At 38.5% G+C, this 23,187-nt stretch overlaps 1 protein-coding gene across 3 annotated transcripts in view; it reads right to left on the reverse strand.

Annotated features, from left to right (window-relative positions):
• The window catches only part of LOC101737978 (unc-112-related protein), a 57,966-nt gene that overhangs the window by 1,509 nt on the left and 33,270 nt on the right, over positions 1-23,187 (reverse strand). For all 3 annotated transcript variants that reach the window (XM_062675967.1, NM_001421969.1, XM_062675968.1), the window contains 9 exons: positions 13,296-13,529; positions 11,185-11,423; positions 9,654-9,877; positions 9,008-9,221; positions 7,427-7,629; positions 4,427-4,565; positions 3,554-3,652; positions 2,998-3,216; positions 260-496 (listed from right to left, as the gene is read on the reverse strand). In XM_062675967.1, coding sequence (XP_062531951.1) covers positions 260-496; positions 2,998-3,216; positions 3,554-3,652; positions 4,427-4,565; positions 7,427-7,629; positions 9,008-9,221; positions 9,654-9,877; positions 11,185-11,423; positions 13,296-13,529 — 1,808 coding nt within the window. The remainder of the gene's footprint in view (positions 1-259; positions 497-2,997; positions 3,217-3,553; positions 3,653-4,426; positions 4,566-7,426; positions 7,630-9,007; positions 9,222-9,653; positions 9,878-11,184; positions 11,424-13,295; positions 13,530-23,187) is intronic.

Below are 23,187 nucleotides of genomic sequence, written 5' to 3' on the forward strand. Positions count from 1 at the left end.
ATTCGCTATAAACTTATGTATGTATTTTTAGGGTAATTTTTCGCGATCCATTTTCTTTTAATCACAGATGTGTTTTGTTATCCATAAGAATTAAAATTTGTAGAAGTTTACTAGTGCGACTTTTTTATATGTATTGTTGATGAGGCAACATTGCAAAAATAATTTTAAATTACAATATCAATGGTTTCATAAAGTGAAAAGATATGGAGATCCAAACGTCCTAAAGTGTTATAGAAATATGTTATAAGAAAATAAGTACCTTCATGTTACTGAACCTCCAGGTCTTAATGTGATCTCCGGTGTGCGGGTCCAGCCTCATGATCCTGTTGTTGGCGATGCCGATGATCTCGTCCTTCTTGTGGCCCATGAACCGAACCACGAACAAGGTCTGTCCGTAATCGGCGAGGTTCTGCCAGGTCTTGATGTACTGGAGCTTCGCTTCGAGGAGGGGTAGGTCTTTGACGTTAGCGTGACTCTCGAGCAAGCGTTGAGTGAACTGTGAACGAATACACATACGTTTTGTATGTTAATGATGGACGTGCTCATATCGAATAGGACATTTATTAAAAAATTAAATTTTGTTTTTTTTTATTTTAATTTTGTATTTTTAATTTTAATGGTATGGACATGTGATTAGACGAAATGAAAATAAGGTTGGTAAGAGAGTGTTAACAATGAATGTGGAAGGATATAGAGGAAGAGGTAGAGCTAAGAAAACAAAAAGGGTGCGTGTACTTATGTACACGCGTAAGAAGTTATACTTTATTTTTATTATTTATTATATTTATTTTTTGGAACCGGTGGTAGAGTTAACATTGTTATTTGTATTTTGACATTCAACAAGTGTGTCATACTGACATCTAAGTTGAAATAAATGATTTTGAATTTTGAATTTTGAATTAAATTTATTTCTTTTTTTTTAAATATTAAATAATTAATAATAAATATTTAACGTTAACAATTTAATAATATTTAGTATGAATTATATTAAATAATAAATTTGTCATTTATATTACTAAAAAATTGATGCTAATAACACTTTTTTTTACGAGTGTACATGCGGCTGCAGCTATATTCAGACTCGCCAAGTTACGTCGGTCGTATTGTAATGAGCGATTTAGTGGGCAACTTCGCTCTGTTAATTTTGTGTCACGGTGCGCGCGCATCGTAAAATTTCACTCTAAATTTTTCATAACCCGCCTAAAGAAGTATAACTTCAAAAAACGTGTGCAATTTACACGTGGTAGAAGTGAAACCTTCAAAATTTAAAATACAATTATCCTAAATGTATAAGTGTATGTAAAATTTTGTCATTAGTAAATAATTGTAAATCATCTTTTATAGTATGAGGTAGCGTCCTCTGTGAATTGATATTTTAACTTCACGTATAATCCTAAATTAAAATTCAGTGAGGTTTCATACACACGTTAGTATTAAAAACATCTCATAGATGGCGCTGTATTAAAAAAAACTACATTGAGAAAGAACGTCTGTGTTCAATCTCATTCTCTCGCCGGCTGAATCCTATTTTTTTTTTTTTTTTTTTTTTTTTATTGCCTTTGTAGGCAGACGGGCATACGGCCCACCTGATGGTGAGTGGTTACCGTCGCCCATGGACTTCAGCAATGCCAGGGGCAGAGCCAAGCCGCTGCCTACCGCTTAATACTCTCCATAAGCCTCGTTTGAAGAAGGACATGTCATAGCGCTCGGGAAACACCGTGGAGGGGAGCTCATTCCATAGCCGGATGGTACGTGGCAAAAAAGATCTCTGGAAACGCACTGTGGATGACCGCAGTGGCTCCAGGTAGTATGGATGAACTCTACTCCGGTGGCGGGCGGTGCGATGGTAAAAACGAGATGCTGGTATCATCTCGAACAATTCCTCAGAGCACTCCCCATGGAACATACGGTACAAAATACAGAGGGAACCGAAGTCCCTCCGCAGACCCAGAGGCTCCAAACGATCCGAGAGAATGGGATTATCGACAATCCGAACGGCCCTCCTCTGTATGGAGTCAAATGGAAGAAGCTGGTATTTGGGAGCCCCGGCCCAGAGATGGGAGCAGTACTCCACGCGAGGCCGGACTTGTGCTTTATAAAGCAAAAGTCTTTGTCCAGGCGTGAAGCACCGCTTCGCTCTGTTGAGGACTCCCAGCATTTTGGACGCCAACTTGGCTTTGCCTTCCAAATGACTCCGAAACTGGACATCGCTCGAAATGTCGACCCCAAGTATCCCGATACTCTCGGAAGGTTGCAGGGATACTCCTTGGAATTGCGGCGCCATGACAAAGGGGTCCTTCTTCGCAGTGAACGCGCAAACCTGTGTCTTCAACGGGTTGAATTGAACTAAGTTCGATTCACCCCATTTGGAGACTCGCCCCAGAGAGTTCTCCACTTCAGACACAAGTTTTGATCGTCTCTCTTGCACCACGCTCCGAGAGAGACTCTGATGGCCGATATATCGCGCATCCCCCGTGCTATCATCTGCATAGCAGTGCATGCCATCAATAGACAGCATGTCATTGATATACAGGATGAAAAGCGTGGGGGAGAGCACCGAACCTTGTGGAACGCCAGCGTTAATGGTCATGGTATCAGAACAGTCACCGTCTACAACGACCGTGATGCTCCGCCCATCCAAAAAGCTAGCGATCCACTTGCAGAGACCCTCGGGGATTCCGTAAGATGGTAACTTCGATAGAAGTGCCCTATGCCAGACCCTGTCGAAGGCCTTCGCGATATCATACATACAATTATGTGTTTGTGTCTCTAGGGACTTATTTTTTCGTTTCATCGAGTTTGAAATCACAACGATTCTAAAGAAGTTTTACTTCAAAAATGGATGGATTGCCTGAAAGACGTTAAGTGTAAGAGGGTAGTGAGCGAAGAAATGGTATATGATAGGGGAGTATGGAAGAGTAGAAAATGTTTGGCATGAGGCGCCAGGTGCCCAGGAGAAGGGCAGGAGAATGATGATGATGTATTTTTAATTTTTACCTTGGACTTGAGTTTCTTGAGGTACCGCGGCGCCAGGTAGTTCTCCGGCTGCAGGTTGTGCGGCAGCGCGTGCGCGGAGAGCGCGGCGGCGGGGCGGGGCCGCTGCAGCGCCAGCAGCGCGCGCACGCTGCCCGCCTCGCTCGCGAACTGCGCGTCGGCCAGCGAGCGCCCGCGCGAGCCCAGTCTGCACGCCGCCACCCACTCCGCGTACTGATCCTCCTGGTATATTTCGACATTAGAAGCATTAACGTAGAATATATTATTATATAATTGAAGTGAAACTTCTAATGCGTCTTTTTTTATTGCTTAGATGGGTGGACGAGCTCACAACCCACCTGGTGTTAAGTGGTCACTGGAGCCCATAGACATTCACAACGTAAATGCGCCACCCACCTTGAGATACAAGTTCTAAGATCTCAGTATAGTTACAACGGTTGCCCCATCCTTCAAACCGAAACGCATTACTGCTTCACGGCAGAAATAGGCAGGGTGGTGGTACCCACCCGCGCGGACTCACAAGAGGTCCTACCACCAGTAAATTTAGAAACACACTCACGTTTTCACATTTCAACCACATCTCGTGCATCGAATCTTCGGAGGGCACTTCCAACTTGATGCTGTATCTACCAGAAGCCGGATGAGCGTCTGGTGTTACCTGGAATGTTTAAAAAAAATGCTAGAAAAAAAAGCTATTTAAATATGTAATACATTCTACGAATTACGAATTTATAATACCCCACATTTTCTTTACAAGTGTTTTCAAATGTACATGTAAATTCCAGTTCTAAAATAAAACATTAATTTATTAAGTTAGGTTCCCTTATATGAATCATTTTCGTTTTAGTTAATCGGTGAACCAGAAATGTAAAGCAAAAATGTCATACGCCCAGTATACATTGCGTTTAATGTTAAATTGAAATTTTTAATTTCGAATTATTAATTTTATCGTCAGTTTTCCTTTCAGATAATAATTGATAGACAGACAAAAGATTAACATTAACTTTTAATAAATCTCTCCTATAAGGTAGTTTCCACGTCTCATACGAGTCGACTTATTTGGCGTACAAAACACAAGTAAATTAATTCATAATTTTTTATTTTAATTTTAAATTTTACTAAATTGTTTAGGAAAAACCAAGAACCCATATTACTTACAATCTTTATATATATGATTCTGTCCGCATGTTTTTATTTATTTATTGCTTAGGTAGGTAGGCGTTTCGGTTTGAAGGGTGGGGCAGCCGTTGCAACTATACTTGAGACCTTAGAACTTATATCTCAAGCTCGGTGACGCATTTACGTTATAGATGTCTATGAGCTCCAGACACCAATTAACACCAGCTGGGCTGTGAGCTTGTCCACCCATCTAAGCCATGAAAAAAACAAGGCTCAAAAAAGTTTGAGAAGCACTGTGTTAGTCGAAGCTTACCTCCGCCCCGCGCAGCTCGACGGCGCACGAGGGAGGCTCGCCGCGCGCGGCCGCCTCCTGCGAGCCGTGTATGCGCAGCACGCCGTCGCGGCACGATATCCAGCCGCGCTTGTACGCTTTCAACGTGAAACGTTTCGGTCTGAGAAGATTAGTTTACTTATTATTTAGAGACTATTTAGTAGGCAGCGGCTTGGCTCTGCTATTGGCATTGCTGAAGTCCATGGGCGACGGTAAACACTAACCGTCAGGCGGGCCGTGTGCTCGTCTGCCTACAAGTGCAATAGAAAAAAAAAACGTGTTATCAGAGACGTTGCTTTATACATACATACATACATACGTTCTTAAAAACATATTGCTGCAATTTTTATAATTGTTATAATGATTGGGAACAATACACGCACGGTCACCGATCACCGTCTTTGCCGAACCCGTCGCTTACGACGAAGGGCTCGACGAGTAAATTAACCCACAGACACAGCCCACTGAGTTTCTCGCCGGATATTCTCAGTGGGTCGCGTTTCCGATCCGGTTGTAGATTCTGCGAAGCACTGCTCTTGCTAGGGCCAGTGTTAGTAACACTCCCGGTTTGAGCCCCACGAGCTCACCTACTGGTTCGGTGAATAATCTTTGAACCCCACGAGCTCACCTACTGGTTCGGTGAATAACCTCTCGAGGTTACTAGAATAGGTAGGAAAAAAAAAAACGCCTGGTCATCCGTCTCCAACTTAAGATTCCCTGTGTTTTATGAGACTTATACGTTTAAATATATACACATATAAACACCCAGACAACAGCAACAGAGAGCAAACAAACCTGTTCATAAGACGAATGTTTGCCCAATGTGGGAATCGAACCCACGAACTTCGGCGCCACGGTCAGGAGCGCTAACTATTGCACCACCGAGTCAGTCAAAGCTAACTAAGCTTAATTGTCCTTGATTTAGTCTTTTCACAGACAATAATATGCTCTTTGGTTTAACAGTAAAAAAGTTATTATTACAATTCAAGTATATGTTTAAAACTTAATTTAAAAAAAAAATAACTCGTCATGGTTAGCTACAACTGAGACAATATCACTTCAAAATAATTACAACTGGAATATAATTTTAAGGAAATTAACATTTTTTTGTTTACAAAACAGTAAGTATGATAAACAGTCATTGTCGTTCAGTACCAACAATATTATTGAAATTTGGGTTAATTTATTTACTTTGACGCACAGTTCTCAATAACGAACTCAATTTTATCCTCATTCACTGCTATAGTTTAATTAATTGTTGAAATTTTAAACATAATGAAATATCAATATATTTTTGTACTCTAACGAAAACTTTGATCTTGTTTTTATATACATATAAAAAAAAAACAAAAAATTGTTTTAATTCATTTATTTACGTTGTAGAAGCAATTCTTTAAAATAAGATATGAGAATGGAACGTCAAGTTTATTTTCGCTAACAATAATTTAGTTACTGCACAAAAAGTGAAATGTACAACACATCCAACGACATACAAATAAATTGCGCGTTATGCAAAAAGGACCCAAGCAATGCTATACTAAAAATAAATCTGTTTTTAATTACCTTCATAAGCAATTACAATGAAAACAAATATAATTGACGTGTTATTTTGTCTTTGATAAAACGCGGTTGTTGTAAAGTTATTTATTGGATCCCTTTTGTCTGAACACATTCAATTAGTTCATGTTTAACATTCGAGGGTATTTATATCAATTTCTTACGCGATGGCACAATACTCGTTGTTACACTTGCTGAGTGAAGAAACGCACCGTTATCGCGTGAAAGAATAAAAACGTAATTGTTAATTTATTATTATTTCATCGTTAATCTAATGTACCGAAAGAATACTTGAAAGTAATTAATTAATTAAGTAAATAAGTAAAGAGAATGGAGAATGTCTGTATAATGTGTATAGAAATTCAATATTTTAATAGTCCCGCAAAATATTTGGTAGGAGTTCCGTTTGTTTCGCCTTTATTTAATTTCCTCTCTGTACAGAGTGTCTCTATTATGTGGTCTGTTAATTGTACGATTCGGTTTTGCTTTGCTTTAAACAAATATACAGTTGTATTTCAATTTATTTTTATGTAAAACTTCGGTGGGATTCAAGTTTCCATAGTGGAGGATTAAGGTCGCTCAGTAACCAATGGGGTGAACCGATGTCCTGGTCAAAATAGCTGGTAAGGGACTGGATGTGAAAGGTAAGAGACCGAAAAAAATGGAGTGCATATGAAGGGACTTACACTCAGCATCTGGCGGAGACAAATTGAAGAAGATAGTAGTAATGGAACGCGGGAAGATTTAGTGTTTAAGAATATTAAATAGTTCAATTTAGTCATCAAAGCTTTGTAACTCATTAAATATACTAAAAAGTTAATTATCTAAAGTTAAGTACCTACCTAACAACTAAATAGTGCCAGCCCTATCGAAAACCCTATTGTCCCCATACGTAACCTGATTCACCCCAAAGCCAAGCGATTCACCTTGCTGGTCAAGCTAGTTTTTTCAGTTTTTGTGTATATTTTGTAATGAACTATGTATAATAACGCATCTTCATTTTTCTCCACCTTATCCCACTAGGTGGGGTCGGCACATCTAATTTTTCTCTTCCAATCTCTTCTATCAGCCGTCATCTCAATACTCACTCCTCTCTCTCTCATATCGTCATTCACACACTCCATCCATGTCTTCTTCGGTCGACATCTTCCCCCTCTACCTTGCACTGCCATTTCCATACATATCCTAGTATCCTGCATCTTATGCGACAACCCTACCCAATATCTCACGGGTGCTGCACTTACGTGTTGCCTGCGGGGTACGCCATAGTCCTATCGCTGTTAACATAATATGCCCTAATAATAACGCATCGTGTATAAATATTTAAGCGTCCGGAATAATTTTAATTGGCATTACCCTAAGAAAAACCATTAAAAATTTATGTTGGATTTGGAAAGGGTCCCGATTCCCCTCAATCTACGTTACCTTAGATACTTGAGGTATCCGGCCAGTTCCGGGACGTGTGTGATGTCTTGTCGGGCGGGGGGTCCGCCCTCCAGCTGGGCTTGCAGCTCGCAGAGCGCAGCATCGATCTCGTCTTCCGGGGCTGAAGCGTTGCCGGCGCTGGCTCCGTAGCCGTCGGCAGCTTCGGCACTGCCTCCGGCCAGGGTCTGTAACTCGATTTGGAGCTGCAAGGAAAGCATAATTAATTTAGGAACGGAATGTATGGATGAATGACGGATATGGAGTATGACTGACTGAACGAGATAGGAGATGTCGTGTTCGAGAGTAAGAGAGACGGCTGTAAGGAAAACATAATTAATGTAGGAACGGAATGACAGGTAAGGAGTATGATTGACTGAGAGAAATAGGAGATGTCGTGTTCGAGAGTAAGAGAGACGGCTGTAAGGAAAACATAATTAATGTAGGAACGGAATGACAGGTAAGGAGTATGATTGACTGAGAGAAATAGGAGATGTCGTGTTCGAGAGTAAGAGAGACGGCTGTAAGGAAAACATAATTAATGTAGGAACGGAATGACAGGTAAGGAGTATGATTGACTGAGAGAAATAGGAGATGTCGTGTTCGAGAGTAAGAGAGACGGCTGCAAGGAAAGCATAATTAATGTATGGATGAATGACAGATATAGAATATAGAGTATGACTGACTGAGAGTGATAAGAGATGTCGTGTTCGAGAGTAAGAGAGACGGCTGCAAGAAAAGTATAATAATAATTAATGTATGGATGAATGATGACGGCCTATTTCTGCCGTTTTTCCATTCTATTTGGGCTAATAAAACAGTTGATAGCTTCCCACAAACTCGATTTTATTTCCGTCTTAACAAGTAAACAAAATATAAACGTCTTTTATCTTTCGAATTACACTACGTCTGTCCGCTGTTGCGTCTCGTAACTACCCTCATTCCTCGTTTCGCTGTGTCAAACATTCATTCGCCGTCTCTCTTACTTCCTAATACGATATCTCTTATCTCTTTCAGTCATACTCTATATTCTATATCTTTTTATTTTTTTATTGCTTAGATGTGTGGACGAGCTCACAGCCCACCTGGTGTTAAGTGGTTACTGGAGCCCATAGACATCTACAACGTAAATGCGCCACCCAACTTGAAATATAAGTTCTAAGGTCTCAAGTATAGTTACAACGGCTGCCCCACCCTTCAAACTGAAACGCATTACTGCTTCACGGCAGAAACAGGCAGGGTGGTGGGACCTACCCGCGCGGACTCGCAAGAAGTCCTACCACCAGTAATTACGCAAGTTATCATTTTGCGGGTTTAATTTTTATTACACGACTAGCTGACCTGGCAGACTTCGTAGTGCCTCAATCGATAAATAAAAGACCTAAACTTTTGTATAAAATAAACTTAAAACAAACAAAAGGAATCCGTCCGACGGGGGACACATCAAAGGGAAAACAAAATTGTTATTTTTATTTAATTCCGAGCATTTTTATATTTATCTGCCTTTTAAACCTTCTCTGGACTTCCATAAATAATTCAAGACCAAAATTAGCCAAATATATAGATAGATGTTATTCAACTCACTTGCAAAGCAGCAAACAGCATCATCTCCTCCTCGGTACAGTTGACCTCCTGGTTGAGGATCTGCCAGCGTGCCTGCTGGTACAGCTGGTTGAGTCGAGGCGCGTCCTGAGCTCTCGGCGTCAGGTCGAAGAACGAATAGAACTTGAACCGCAGCTGAAGCGTGTCCCATTCACGTACGTACTGCTCCATGATGGACAGTGAAGAGTCTAACCATCTGTCGGCACGATTCAGAGGCTATTGTTACTATTCAAGATAACCAAGAAGATCTAACATGGTTTCTTTTTTAAATTAAAAAAATGTATATGTGAATTATCTACTGCATTTAATTTTAAGTTTTACATATATCACCGGGGCCACTGATCGACCCTAGGCTTGTTTAAGCCGACGACAATAATTGTTCTTTGTTAAGTTTAAGTATATGTATGTATTAAAATCTATGTGATGTAAGTGCCGATGTTTGGACATATGTATCTTCCTTACAGATTCCGAAACGGCTGGATGGATTGGGATGAAATTTTCAGATCTTTTATTTTTTGTGGAACTAATATAACGACAATAAAAAACGCTACCTTAAAATGTTCAAGTAGTTTTAATTAGTCTACGAACAAGATACTAAGTATCTACATATTGAAAATAAAGTTCTCACCCGACATTCATTCTGGCTCGTTCCAGGAGAGACTTGGGCGAGAGCAACGATTCCCGGGATTGCGAGTCCGGTTCTATCGGTGAGTCGGCCAGGGACAGTTCCGCTAAGGAATCGAGAGCGTCCATGGAGGCGGCACGGGGCGGGGTGCCGCAGTAACCGCCGTCGCTTGATCCGTCGCTCTGTGTGCTGTAGATGTGATGTCCGTAGCGACGAAGTGTGCCATTCTGTACATCATTGAAACATTCTCAGATATTTATAACTACCAGTGGTCCTCGAAAAACTTCTCATCACCGGCAAAGTGGAAGGAAAGAGGCCTAGGGGGCGTAGTCCCATGCGCTGGTCCGATCAGATTAAGACGACTTTTGAATCCAGCATCAATATCGCTATCCACTGCGCGGAGGACAGGAGTGAATGGAGGAACATAGTCCTAACAAAAGTGCTCAGTAAAGGTCACGACCCTCAGAACTGAGGAATACGACGCACAGAGAGAGTGGTCCCGCAGTAGTCTAGATTCGACTATAATTAATTGTAATTATAAGTTTGTACACTACTGTGATTCTATTGTCAAAGACGAATAGACTTCTTTATTCACAGATTTCGCCAAGACCACATTATAGAAAAATAATATTAAAGATAAACAATAGTAACTTATTCTCAATTTGACCACAGACTTTAAGCAATAACAAAAGTTTGACAATAAATATAGTTTATGTATGTGTGTGTGTGTTTGTGTGTGTAATGTTTTCTTATTGATTTAATGTATTATTAACGCTTAATTTAAAAAATATATTAGCATTCTGCACTCCTTCTCTATATTGTCTATAAGTGTGGGAAATTTCCTTCGTCCGCGCAATTTTCGTAAAAAGGGGTACAAAGTTTTTGCTTCACGAATTAATATATAGATTATTCGAACATCTGTAGAAAGATACTGAATAAGCATTATTTTTGAGTTTCTCTTTGATTGATTTGAAAATTCTCGAATGTTAAATTCGGAAGTATAATTATTATTGTGCATCGAGTGGTCAACATTTTAAACTGGACACGACCTTCAGCAATGAAGAGCAGACTCTGAAGAAGAAGAAGAAATTCGGAAAATGTGTAATCGGTGTAACCGTAACACAAAATTTTAACAATTAAAGAAATTCGACTTCAACAAAATAATATAATAAAATTTGCATATTATCATCAATCTAATCGTGGTTAATTAAATTTGCATCATTACGTATAACTCTGAAACTATTATAGAGTAGGCTTTAAAGAGTAGGGTAAAAATTAACCGAGTTCATTTGAGAAGCATCTACTTTCAGATAAAAAATAATTATTAAAATCGGTTCACCTGGAAAAAAGGAAAAGAGCCGAATTGTAAACCTCCTTTTTTTAAATCGGTTAAAAACGACAGGACAATCGTGTTCAAAAGTGCATCAGTTTTTTGTAAAATTTTATTAAAAAAAAACACATATGCAGGTAGGAAAATAACGTGTGGGTATGTAAGTACGAATTTTCTTAGGGTGCTATTTCGATTTGCACTTACTTGTTGTGACGCAACAGGAGTCGCAGACAGTGACCTCGGCGGGGGCGGGGTAGCGGGACACGGGCCGTTTGATCTATCCAAGCTATTCGAAGAGCCTCTTGTCGCTGCAATGAATGTATTCGTGTCCGGAGCCTGCGTGTTCTTTATTCTTTTAGCTTCTTTCAGATTTTGATAGTTCTGTTTTAGATGTGACGCCTCGAGCGGATAGCACAGCGATAGTTCTTCAGAATGCCTTATACCTTAAAAGAACATATAAAAAAATTGTGTACAGAGAAACGTTCCGGCTAGCCAGAAAAAAAAAACGAGTCTGAGTTTCGTAATTTATCACCATGAAAAAACTTTTACCAAAATCAAATAATTTTTTTTTTATTCAACATAATGAAAGTACATACTTGTTGAACATGAAAAAGAACTACCGCCAATTCACAAAAACTAGCCTTCGTCCTGAGAAGAACTTACAAGAAACTCAACGAGCATGTGTTTATTTTTTGAATACATATGAGATAAAAAAAAAATACTTATTAGATATTTTTTAATATTCTTGTTTTTTTTATTTTTACCAAACACTATGTCAATGAGGTAGACAGAGACAACGGGTTCTATTTGTTCTTAGATTAATAAAAAAAAATACTATTTCAAAATATATATTGTCTGTTTCAATTTAACACCTAAAGGTCTCGTGTTCTGGTTCTCGAAAGCACGTCACCGTATTTATTTTCTCACACGAAAAATTCCTCAGATTGGTTATCTTTGGTAGATAACCAAGAAAGCAGATCTATTTGGCGTGAGATTTGGCTGTGCAATCCTTATAGCACACCTGATAAAACTGAATTGCGAAAATTCTGTAGAGGTTTTGCTGTTTGAACAGAGCAATCTTTCTCATACATACATTTTTCAATTCAGTTTTGAATTTGGCACGATATTTGTTTTATTGTATTAATATTATCAGCACAACATAGGTAGTTCAAGTTTTATTTAATTATAAGAACTATGTTACAAAATGCTCGGTCGAATAGCCCAACCAGCAATAAATTCAGTCATTTTGTATTGAACAAAGGAACATTAAAATTAATTGCACTGAAATTGATTCACTAAAACACATCGTAACAAGGTGTTGTTTTTTTTTTGTAATATTTTACTACGTTTCCGATTTTACTTGTACACGTCTCGTAAAACTGAGGAATACTCGAGACGTAGCGTATTTAGATGCCCCTGCGAGAGTAATAAAATAAGCTCGTAAATACGTTAATACCGATAAGACAGTTACGATGTGACACAAGACACGTTACATGCCTTCGCGTTTTATGAACACTCTGGACTTACAGCCCAAGGGAGCTTCATACTGGTATTATTCGAGATCTGCTAATAGTGTGAGAAAGAAAATAGTCTATAGCGACTTTTTTGCGTTCGACCTAATGTTGCATTGCATGTGGCCCCGGTCAGCGTCTTCGTCGAACCCGTCGCTTGCGACGAAGGGCTCAACGAGCGAATTAACCCATAAACACACACAGCCCACTGAGTTTCTGGCCGAATCTTCTCAGTGGGTCGCGATTCCGATCCGGCGGTAGATTCTGCGAAGCACTGTTCTTGCTACACGTTAGGGTGAAGTTGATTTAGCCTCTCAAGGCTATCAGCATAGGTAAGAAAAAAAATATTTGCGGCCTACGAGCCGCGTTCATATTAGGACTCCTCTATCCGATCATCTGCAAGCTAAGTAAATTGTCCCATCGTAATAAGGTGACACTCTACAAAACTTGAATACGTGCGGTCATGACCTATGCAAGTGTAGTGTTCGCTCACGCGGCCCGCACTACCTTTTTTCCCTACCTATGCTGATAGCCTTGAGAGGCTATTTCAGTATCACCGAGAAGATCTGGCGAGAAACTCAATGGGCTGTGTCTATGGGTGAATTTGCTCGTCGAGCCCTTCGTCAAAAGCGACGGATTCGACGAGGACAGTAACTGGTGCTTGTGGTGTCTAAAAGCACCGTTAATGGATCGGGAGGATCCGTAATGACGTGCTTTGGGCGACGTCGACTGTTTACCATTCGGTCTACAGGATCGGGTATGTAGAAGATTGTATCAATTTATGCAGTAAATATTAGAACTCACCAAGATTTTTACATAGTTGTATAACGGCGCTGAATGTGTCAATTGAGAAGTCAATTTTGCAGTCGATGAATCTCAAGTCCGGCAGCTGGATTCTTAGTGGTTTGTGCATGGGCGTGAAGTGTAGGGCGGCGTCCGCGTGAACTCCGTACTGGTCCAGGGTGTGTTTTGGTCTGGAGAGCCATTTGTTTCTAGTCGGCCACCAGAGGGCATGGTCCGACCAATCTTTCTTGAACTCTGGAACAACAAGATTAGTTTCAAACAAACTCTTGAATTAGGTTGGTTACGTCGGTAGGCTAATTAGCTACAAATAGGCCCATTTGGAAATGAAAAATTCTTTACTACCACCTACATTTTGTACTTCCAAAAGAAGTAGGTACTTCAAAGGTTAGACAGTACTAATTTTAAGAGAAAACATGAGTAACGACATAATACACATTCCAAAAATGTAGGGAAGGGAGATAACAAGCCCATAATTTGTACTTATAATGAACGTTGTATTTTTAGTCACACGGGTGACAAACCAGGGCTGTCAGCTGTATTGGAAAAATACCATTTGGAGTTCCTACTGTCTTAGTTACGCGTGGAAAAAAATATGCTTAAAATATTTAAAATCGTAACAATGTTAAATAGTGTCTTGAATCTGAATATTATTAATATTTATTTTATTTTAATGTTTCTAACGAATGCAGTTACAGTTCTTTTTATATTCGTATTAGACTATTGTCGACCGAGTCCTATGCCTATGCAACAGTGTGATAGCATACTAATCTTTTTTTTATTTTTTTTTATTGCTTAGTTGTGTTAAGTGGTTACTTGAGCCCATAGACATTTATAACGTAAATGCGCCACTAACCTTGAGATATAAGTTCTAAGGTCTCAAGTATAGTTACAACGGCTGCCCCACCCTTCAAACTGAAACGTATTACTGCTTCACGGCAGAAATAGGCAGGGTGGTGGTACCTACCCGCGCAGACTCTCAACAGGTCCTACCACCAGTACAAATATGGTACGCTGTAATGTTCATTTTTAAATAAATGCATGAGGATTGTCTGCTGAATGGGCAGCCCTGTTCGTCAACTGCACATGAAATGAACAAAAAAAAACTGTCATCCGGTGAAGCGAAACAGACAAACGAAAAAAAAAACCGAACTTGACGTCATCGTCTTGGAAACTACACATTACGTTGTGTTAGGGATTTATTAAAAAAATACAGATTTAGTAATTGAATATTCTTATTCTGAATATTGATTACCGCTGTATATGGACAGTTGGGCTCGCGAGTCAAGGCTATGGACATTGACGTGAATACCGCCAACTACTTTAAGACACGAGGTCCAAATAATCTTTTTTTTTGTTGCTTAGATGGGTGGACGAGCTCACAGCCCGCCTAGTGTTAAGTGTTTACTGGAGCCCATAGACATCTACAAAGTAAATGCGCCACCCACCTCGAGATATAAGTTCTAAGGTCTCAAGTATAGTTGCAACGGCTGCCCCACCCTTCCAACCGAAACGCATTACTGCTTCACGGCTGAAATAGGCGGGATGGTGGTATCTTCCTGTGCGGACTCACAAGAGGTCCTACCACCAGTAATTACGCAAATTGTAATTTTGCGGGTTTGATTTTTATTGCACGATGTTATTCCTTCACCGTGGAAGTCAATCGTGAACATTTTGTTGAGTACGTATTTCATTAGAAAAATTGGTACCCGCCTGAAATTCGAACACCGGTGCATCGCTCAACACGTATGCACCGGACGCCTTATCCTTTAGGCCACGACGACTTTTTATCAGGTGTGTCAATGATTATAACGGCTCTTTCCCACCCTTCGAACCGGAACGCCTGCTTACGTCCAGTACAGCAAGGTAGTAAGTAGGTACTTCAAAAACAAAAACATCAGTCACTTGGAATTTTTAATGATCTAACATTCGAGTCTATAATTTTATATGAGCTATGACGCACACGAGAATCATCAAAATATGCGTCAATGATTACGTCAAGGAATGATTGACATAGACAATGATATATACGAATTTCCCACTTTTCGCGTTGTCGAGTTACGTGTTGAAAACAAACGTGAACAATTGATAGATGTTGGTAGAGTTGTTAGTAGCTCTGATAACCAGGCTCTGAAACTGCCGATACTTTAAGACAAATATTTTGTTTGTATGGAAACTAGCGACATCTTTTAGGGGATGCCCTTAAACTTATATGTTATTAAAGTTAAGGCATTTAATTATTGAATAACTAAACACAGATTTTTTTTTAATAAATCATACAAGTCTTCATTTGTTATAGACAAATTGATTAAATTTTATCAATTTGTGGTTTCTGAAAATTTACAAAATTGATTTATTGAAAGTAAAATATAGGATATGTTATATGTTACTGCCATCTACAGGAGCAATGAGAAACTAATCGAAGCGAAGCCATCTAGTGGCCGACGCCCGTAAACATTTTTGTTGAGTGCTTGAGTTGCTTGTCTATAACTAATTTATGTGTATTATCTATGGTGACAACTTTTTTTTTTTTTATTGTCTTTCTAGGCAGTCGTACGGCCCACCTGATGGTAAGTGGTTACCGTCGCCCACGGACTTCAGCAATGCCAGGAGCAGAGCCAAGCCGCTGCCTACTGCAAAACTGCCTACGAGTTCCTAGTTCGATTTCCGGTCGTGTTAACGACGGATATTCCTTATTCGGGGTTTGTTTTGTTTGTCTCCATCGCCCAAATCGTTGAATGTGGAAATTACAATTTAAATCGTATACTTTGTACGACAAAGTTCTATTTTCGGCGTAAAAACAACCCAATCTATCGATACTATTATAGAGCTGTTAGATACGCACGCATACAGATACATACAGATATCCGGATGCAAGTAACGAACAAGATTGCATTAAAACACATGAGAACAAAGAAACTGATTTGGTAGAAGGTAATTGTTCACATACCAAGTTTTTGTATAGCAGTTGATTAATATATGTAGGAGGATCACGCAAAAACTAATGGCTAATATAATTTGCAGTATCTTTTACCTCGTTACGAATAACCAACATTATCCCGGAAACTTAAATTTAAGCGCAACTCTAGTAATTTTGAATTTCAAGTTCTTCTCACGTGTTTAAGTATATCAAATTTGAACAGTATCTATTTTGTGTATACATAATAATATATCTGTGGGCTTATTGCGAGTTTTTTAACGTTCTCGATAGCGTAAAAGTTAACCCAATTTTCTATGGAGTGAGAACGTTTGTCTACGTTCACCGCTAGGGGCGCTGCTCCAACTGCATACAAATTTGAGTTAACTTTTACGCTCGCGAGAACGTTAAAAAACTCGCACTAAGCACACTGTACGCATGTTAATAATGTAGATTTCCTATGAGATCGGTGAAGGTCCAATAAAACATTTATATTTGGTTATTTTTTATGAAAAAAAAAACCCTTATTATATTATTACAGTCAAAGATGTACTAATCAATCTAACCAAAGTCTTAGTCTTTGAAATGTCGGAAATTGTAAACGCGAGATGAAGCCTCGAATGTGTTCTAAGAGTGTCGTTACAATTCGCAAAATCCCTTGAAAATATCGTATTGTAAATACGTACATCTTTAATTTATCGGTTTCAAACAGGACCAATCAGACGAGAGCCTGTGGAAGAACGATGCAACAATTTTTATTCTTACGGCTGCGAGGGTCGCGCGAGGTCAAAATATACCGGTTTTTTTCAGCACATTAGTTTTACTCGATGCATGAGTCAGAGCCGGTTTTAAGGAACACCGTCAGAACTGTAACATCTAATTGCAAGACGTGAGTCATCATGGAATTAAAAAAAAAAAAATTGGTTGCTGAGTTATGTTAAAAGTACGTACAGCCGATTCAATCTGAATCAATCTGTAAATTCATAATCATTTGACTGACTCGGTGGCGCAGTAATTAGTGCCCTAACTGTTGCGCCGAGGGTCGTGGGTTCGATTCCCTTATCGACATTCGTGTAATGAGCCGGTTTTTTTCCTTTTTGTCTGGGTGTTTATTATCTATATATTCAAACGTATATAAGTGTTTTTTTTTTCTATTGCTTAGATAGGTGGATGAGCTCACGGCCCATCTGATGTTAATTGGTTATCGGAGCCCATAGACAACTCAAACGTAAAAGTCGCAACCCACCTTGAGATATGAGTTCTAAGGTCTCAGTATAGTTACAACGGCAGCCCCATCCTTCAAACCGAAACACATTACTGCTTCACGGCAGATGTATGTCAGTCTCTGGTACCAACTACAAAAGGAATCCTCCTAATTTGGAGCGGAATGACCGTGCGTGATTTGTTTTCAGTTATTTATTTTTCTATTATATTTGATTTGGAGGTCCAACGTTGTTATATATTCAGTCTTATTGAGCTTCTCCATGATTATCATCATCATTTCAGCCTATCGCCGTCCACTGCTGAACATAGGCCTCTCCAATAGATTTCCAGTGCGACCGGTCCATTGCCACCTGCATCCAACGAGACCCAGCGCTTTTTACTAGGTCGTCGGTATATCGTAGTGTAGTCGGTAGTCGTCCATGATCATACTAATCATTAAAATAACTTTTATGGCTTAATCATCAAATTTCCGATAGAATACAAAGATAATAAAATACGTTAGATTAATCCGTAAAAATAGTTTTAATTGACTACTCTTCTGTCATTCATTCTTAGTAGCAGTAGCGACACTTATTTTTCTAATTCCTATCCTGGATACCATTTTAAACTTTCCTGAATCACGCGTTCGGCTAAACAAGATTAGTTATTTCTTGATATTTTGAATTATGATTTTTCACGTTGTGGAATTAGCAATTATGGCAGGTGGTTACGTTAGTCGTGTACACCAAACTATAGTTTTTACGTGTCAATTCGAAAGTGGTTATTTTAAGATAAATTCGATTCCTGCTTGAATGGAGTCAACTATAATCAAAACATCGCATTTATAAGATCGGCAGTCTTGTGGCTTGTATTCATTGTTAAGATTTTCCCAACGGTGTCTCAACGCGTATACTTATGGTCAGCAACATTAGTCAGTGACAGAACTTCTTCTTCTTCTTGTTAGCATTATCAAACGATATGTGCGATCGGCGCGGCTGTCCTATTGTCATGCTGCAGAGAAATTTGGCATGAGTTTAGCGACCGACCGCCCGTCTAACGTCAAGCAACTTCAGTGTGTTTCGTGCGAGTTTTTTAACGCTCTCGATAGCGTAAAAGTTAACTCAAATTTGTATGGACTTGGAACGTTTGCCGCTAGGGGCGCTGTTCCTACTGCATACAAATTTGAGTTAACTTTTACGCTATCGAGAACGTTAAAAAACTTGCAATAACCACACGGATTGTATCTCCAGTAGCATACACATTGCAACGTGTCATACATAGGGAGAGAGTTTAATGTTTTTTTTCTTTTGGTATTTCTTATACCACCATCCTTTTTTGGTTCCCTGAATTTAATTTTATTATTATAAAGATATCCTATATAATTTAACAGTATTCACGATACAAATAACTTTTGCGCAACAGAATGTTTGTTGATAAACATACTTTGTCTGGACGCTTTCTCTTTACAGATTTCTACGCGAACATCGAATGGAATTTCATTATTTATTCCAAGAGATAACAAGACAACTGACCAGTCTAGATTCAATAAAAATACAGTATAATTTATGGAGACCAAGTGGTTAAAACTTTAAAGAGTTTAAATGTAACAAATTTACAAAAAAAAAGGCATCCTTTTAACATGTCCGTTTATCCTTAAATTCTTTTATTCGGAGTTTATTGACACTACGTTGATGAAGATTTGAAGTCGTCGTGGCTTAAAGGATAAGACGCCCCCCGGTGTACTTGCATAGTGTAACGATGCGACAATACCGGTGTTAATTATAAAATACTAGCTGACCCGGCAAACATTATTTTGCCATATATAAGATTTCTAGGGAATTTCTAGTGTAGAAAAAAAACTAACTTATTGTAAGTGTGTAAGGATGTGGTAAATGAGTGAAAGAGGTATGTAGTGCTGTGAACGATGAGGGAATATATTATAATAAAAATAACAAAACCTCATTCACCCACATAATACCTCATTATAACAAAAAAAAATGTCCAAATAAAAAAAAAATGTTGGGGGTGGACAACCCTAATCACTTAGGGGTATGAAAAATAGATAGTAGCCGTTTCTCAGGCTTACTGAATATGCATAAAAAATTTCATGAGAATCGGTCAAGCGGTTTCGGAGGAGTATGGGAACGAACATTCTGACCTGAGAATTTTATATATTAGATATATGTACATTGTGTCTGGCGTAAACTGTCTTAAGCAAGAAAGAGCTACTATATTTGAAGCACGTATAATAATTATCTGTACTCCTCCATTAGATGTTATTATTTATTAATGTCTAACTTCGTTATTAACTATACTGCAGGGTTAGAGGGTACGTTAGAGTGATAGGGATGTTTCTTAGTAGATAATTAGTAGAATGATTAAAGTTTTAAATTTGATGATTTGAATTTGAATTGATTCGATCGATTTTCAAATCACATATAACTCAACGATCACCCGGGAATTGAATTAGATGAGTCAGCATTCTGCTGTTATTAATATCCAAAACAAGGAAAACTTTAAGGTCTCTAATGAAGTTAGCATTAATTTTAGTAGTTGCATTATGAATATAATGAAAATTGAATCAACATATAATATCTATATATTAATACGTGAAGCAAAAACTTTGTATTCCTTTTTACGAAAATTGCGCGGATGGAGGAGTAAGAAATTTTCCACACTTATAGAGAATATAGAGAAAAAGTGCATAATGCTAATATTTTTTTAAAATAATACATAAAAGATACATGAAATCAATAAAGAAAACATTACACACACTACATACCATGTATTAGACGCACACACGCTTGCATACTATTTATTGTCAAACTTTTGTTCTTGACATCTGTTGTCAAATTGAGAATGGAATATGATTTGTCTTTGTTATTATTTTTTTATAGTGTAGTCTTGGCGAAATTTGTGATTATAGAGTTATAAAATACAATCATAATAGTGTACAAACTTACATTTCCAATTAATTATAGTCGAATTTCAACTACTGCGGAACCTCTAGTTAAATTTAAACCGTTATGGTTAAATGCAAAACCAAAAAGCAGGCGCTTCATCATTACGGACCACATAACAATCCTAATGATCCTAACAATTCAACTTCAGAATTTTACCATGTTTTCTCGAGGTAGAACTTAGCTACATGTGTTCAACGATAGCGGCTTTTGAAATTATGCCACCCCGGTCACGTATAGCGATTTCTTGTCCGAGAAACACTTTGAGATTCTAAAATTCCTTTGTTGGAAACGTGGTATGGTCATGCAGACTTTACGGGAGTTTATTTAACCAGGAAAAGAAAACTAAAAAAAGCATTGGTTAGACGCGACATTTATAACACCGTTTCTTTTTTTAAATTTGCTGCGACCGCCATTTGCAAAAACACTGGCAACACGTGGCGCATCAGGTGATAAAGATACCGATACATCAAAGGTAAAAAACTATATTGTTAAACCTACAAATCTACATTTATAGCTATGTTATCTAGTAATTGTATAGAAATATTTTAATGACCAGCTGAATAATTGTACTCATCCTCATAGGACTTGGAAGACTAATTATGTATTCTATTTGTCACTCACTTTCCACCTTATACGGTTCATTGTGTCCAATGTTAAGGCGCCAATACAATACTTTGACATTACACAATCCTTGATTCGGATCTAGATAAGAGTTGAATTGATTCTTAGTTATTCTATAATAATAATAAAAAAAGATATGTGCTCTAAGAAATGGTTGAGAAGTTTTGACATGTGATCGTATGATGGACCGATCTGATCGCTACATATTAGTGAACTGGTGGTACGACCTCTTGTGAGTCCGCGCGGGTAGGTACCACCACCCTGCCTATTTCTGCCGTGAAGCAGTAATGCGTTTCGGTTTGAAGGGTGGGGCAGTCGTTGTAACTATACTTGAGACCTTAGAACTTATATCTCAAGGTGGGTGGCGCATTTACGTTGTAGATGTCTATGCGCTCCAGTAACCACTTAACACCAGGTGGGCTGTGAGCTCGTCCACCCGTCTAAGCAATAAAATAAATAAATAAACTTGGTGACGTAATGAAGTACTGCTGTTTACAGAGAATTTTGTATGTAGGTATATATTGCGTAGGATCCAAAATCGACACAAATCATCGTTTAAGTTCTCAATAAACACGCGCTTCGAGTATTCAAGTAATATATCACCTTAATCACGATATCCCGAAGTAAACTTTATGGCAGCATTGTTTCGCAGGTTTCCTCCGGCTAATTGGGTGGTTATTCTTGGTATCATAGACAGTTATGTAGGACGAGATAGTTTATTTGTGGCGGCAGACAGTTCGTGAACCAGCGTCTCGACGGTGTAATGTGTTGACGGCGCGGTGCAACAACGATGCCCAGAGCGAAGGCGCCTGCTTTATTTCACATTACGTATAATGACTAAAGTAGTTAAACTGATACAAAATTATGATGTGGTATACCCATACGTATAGGTATGTAGATACTAACAAGCCATCAAAAATTGAATTAGTAATATATTTGAATTGTCAATTGACATTCGATTCTTTTCATCCCTACCTATTCGCTGGTGGCCTACTCAAGTTACGCCAGAACGGGTAGGTGAACTCACGGGCTCAAGCTGAACGAATTTGCTAACACTAGCAGTAACAAGAGCAGTGCTTCGCAGATTCTACCACCGGATCGGAATCGCGACCCACTAAGAAGATCCGGCGCGAAACTCAGTGGGCTGTCTATGTGTGACATTCGAAATCCACGACCACCGTGTCACCACAAAAGTGTACAAAGAGTGTACTAATGCACATAGCATAGAGGAAAATAAAGTGACAGCAAAATACCAATGGAGGTTCAATAAAACCGGGTGGTTAGTTATAGAATTTTACTACAACTGAGCTTAGATTTAGTGTTCAATTCTACAAATTTAGGTTTAGCATAGTATAGTAATTAGCTACCCGTTATCTTCATAAAACAGTCGTAAAATTGGCAAATAAATCTCCTTATCTCCTAAAACAAACACTTGTGTACAGAAACCGCTAAGTAGACATAGGAAATCTTAATATATATATTTTGAAGTAAAGAAAATACTACACATAGGTGGCAAGATGGTAACAACATATCGGTATATATTCAAATTAGTATTTTGGTATTACTAAGGCTATTTAAATAAAACCCAAAGTTCTATGTCCGTTTTTGAAGAAACCTGTTATTTGTTATGTTTCAAAACAGATCGCTACTCTAGCCGGCTGAGGTAAGTACATACTCGAAAATTATGAGGTGCATACATGCGCTTGTATATAAACAGGTACGCCGTCATTATAACAAGAATTTTATTTTTAGTTACTGAGTATCAAGTATATAGTTTGTTGCAATCGATTTTAGTGACTGGGAATTAAATTAATGAAAAAATTATAACTTTTCTTGAATGCTGTTTTTTGTGAAGTATTCTCCAATATTCAAATTAGGGAGTGCTCTGCGGAATTATTCGAGATAATTCGATAGTCCTCTTTTCATTATGGCACCACTCGCAATGGGAGCGGAATTAATCTCTATTATCTAGAGCCTCTGTACTCATCCATAGTGACTTTCCAGAGATTACTATTTTTGCATCACACCGCCCGGATTTAAACGAACTTCCTTCCATCGTTTTTTTGAGTGCTAGGACATGCCCTTTTAGCCATTTAGTAGATACTGTTATTTATTTACAAATGTGTTTGACTAAGCGCCAAAAAAATTTTTAGGCTGACATTGACGCTAATCTTCGAGAAGAAGGCAATAT

This window comes from Bombyx mori, chromosome 25 (genome assembly GCF_030269925.1).
Source record: "Bombyx mori chromosome 25, ASM3026992v2".
Lineage (NCBI taxonomy): Eukaryota > Metazoa > Arthropoda > Insecta > Lepidoptera > Bombycidae > Bombyx > Bombyx mori.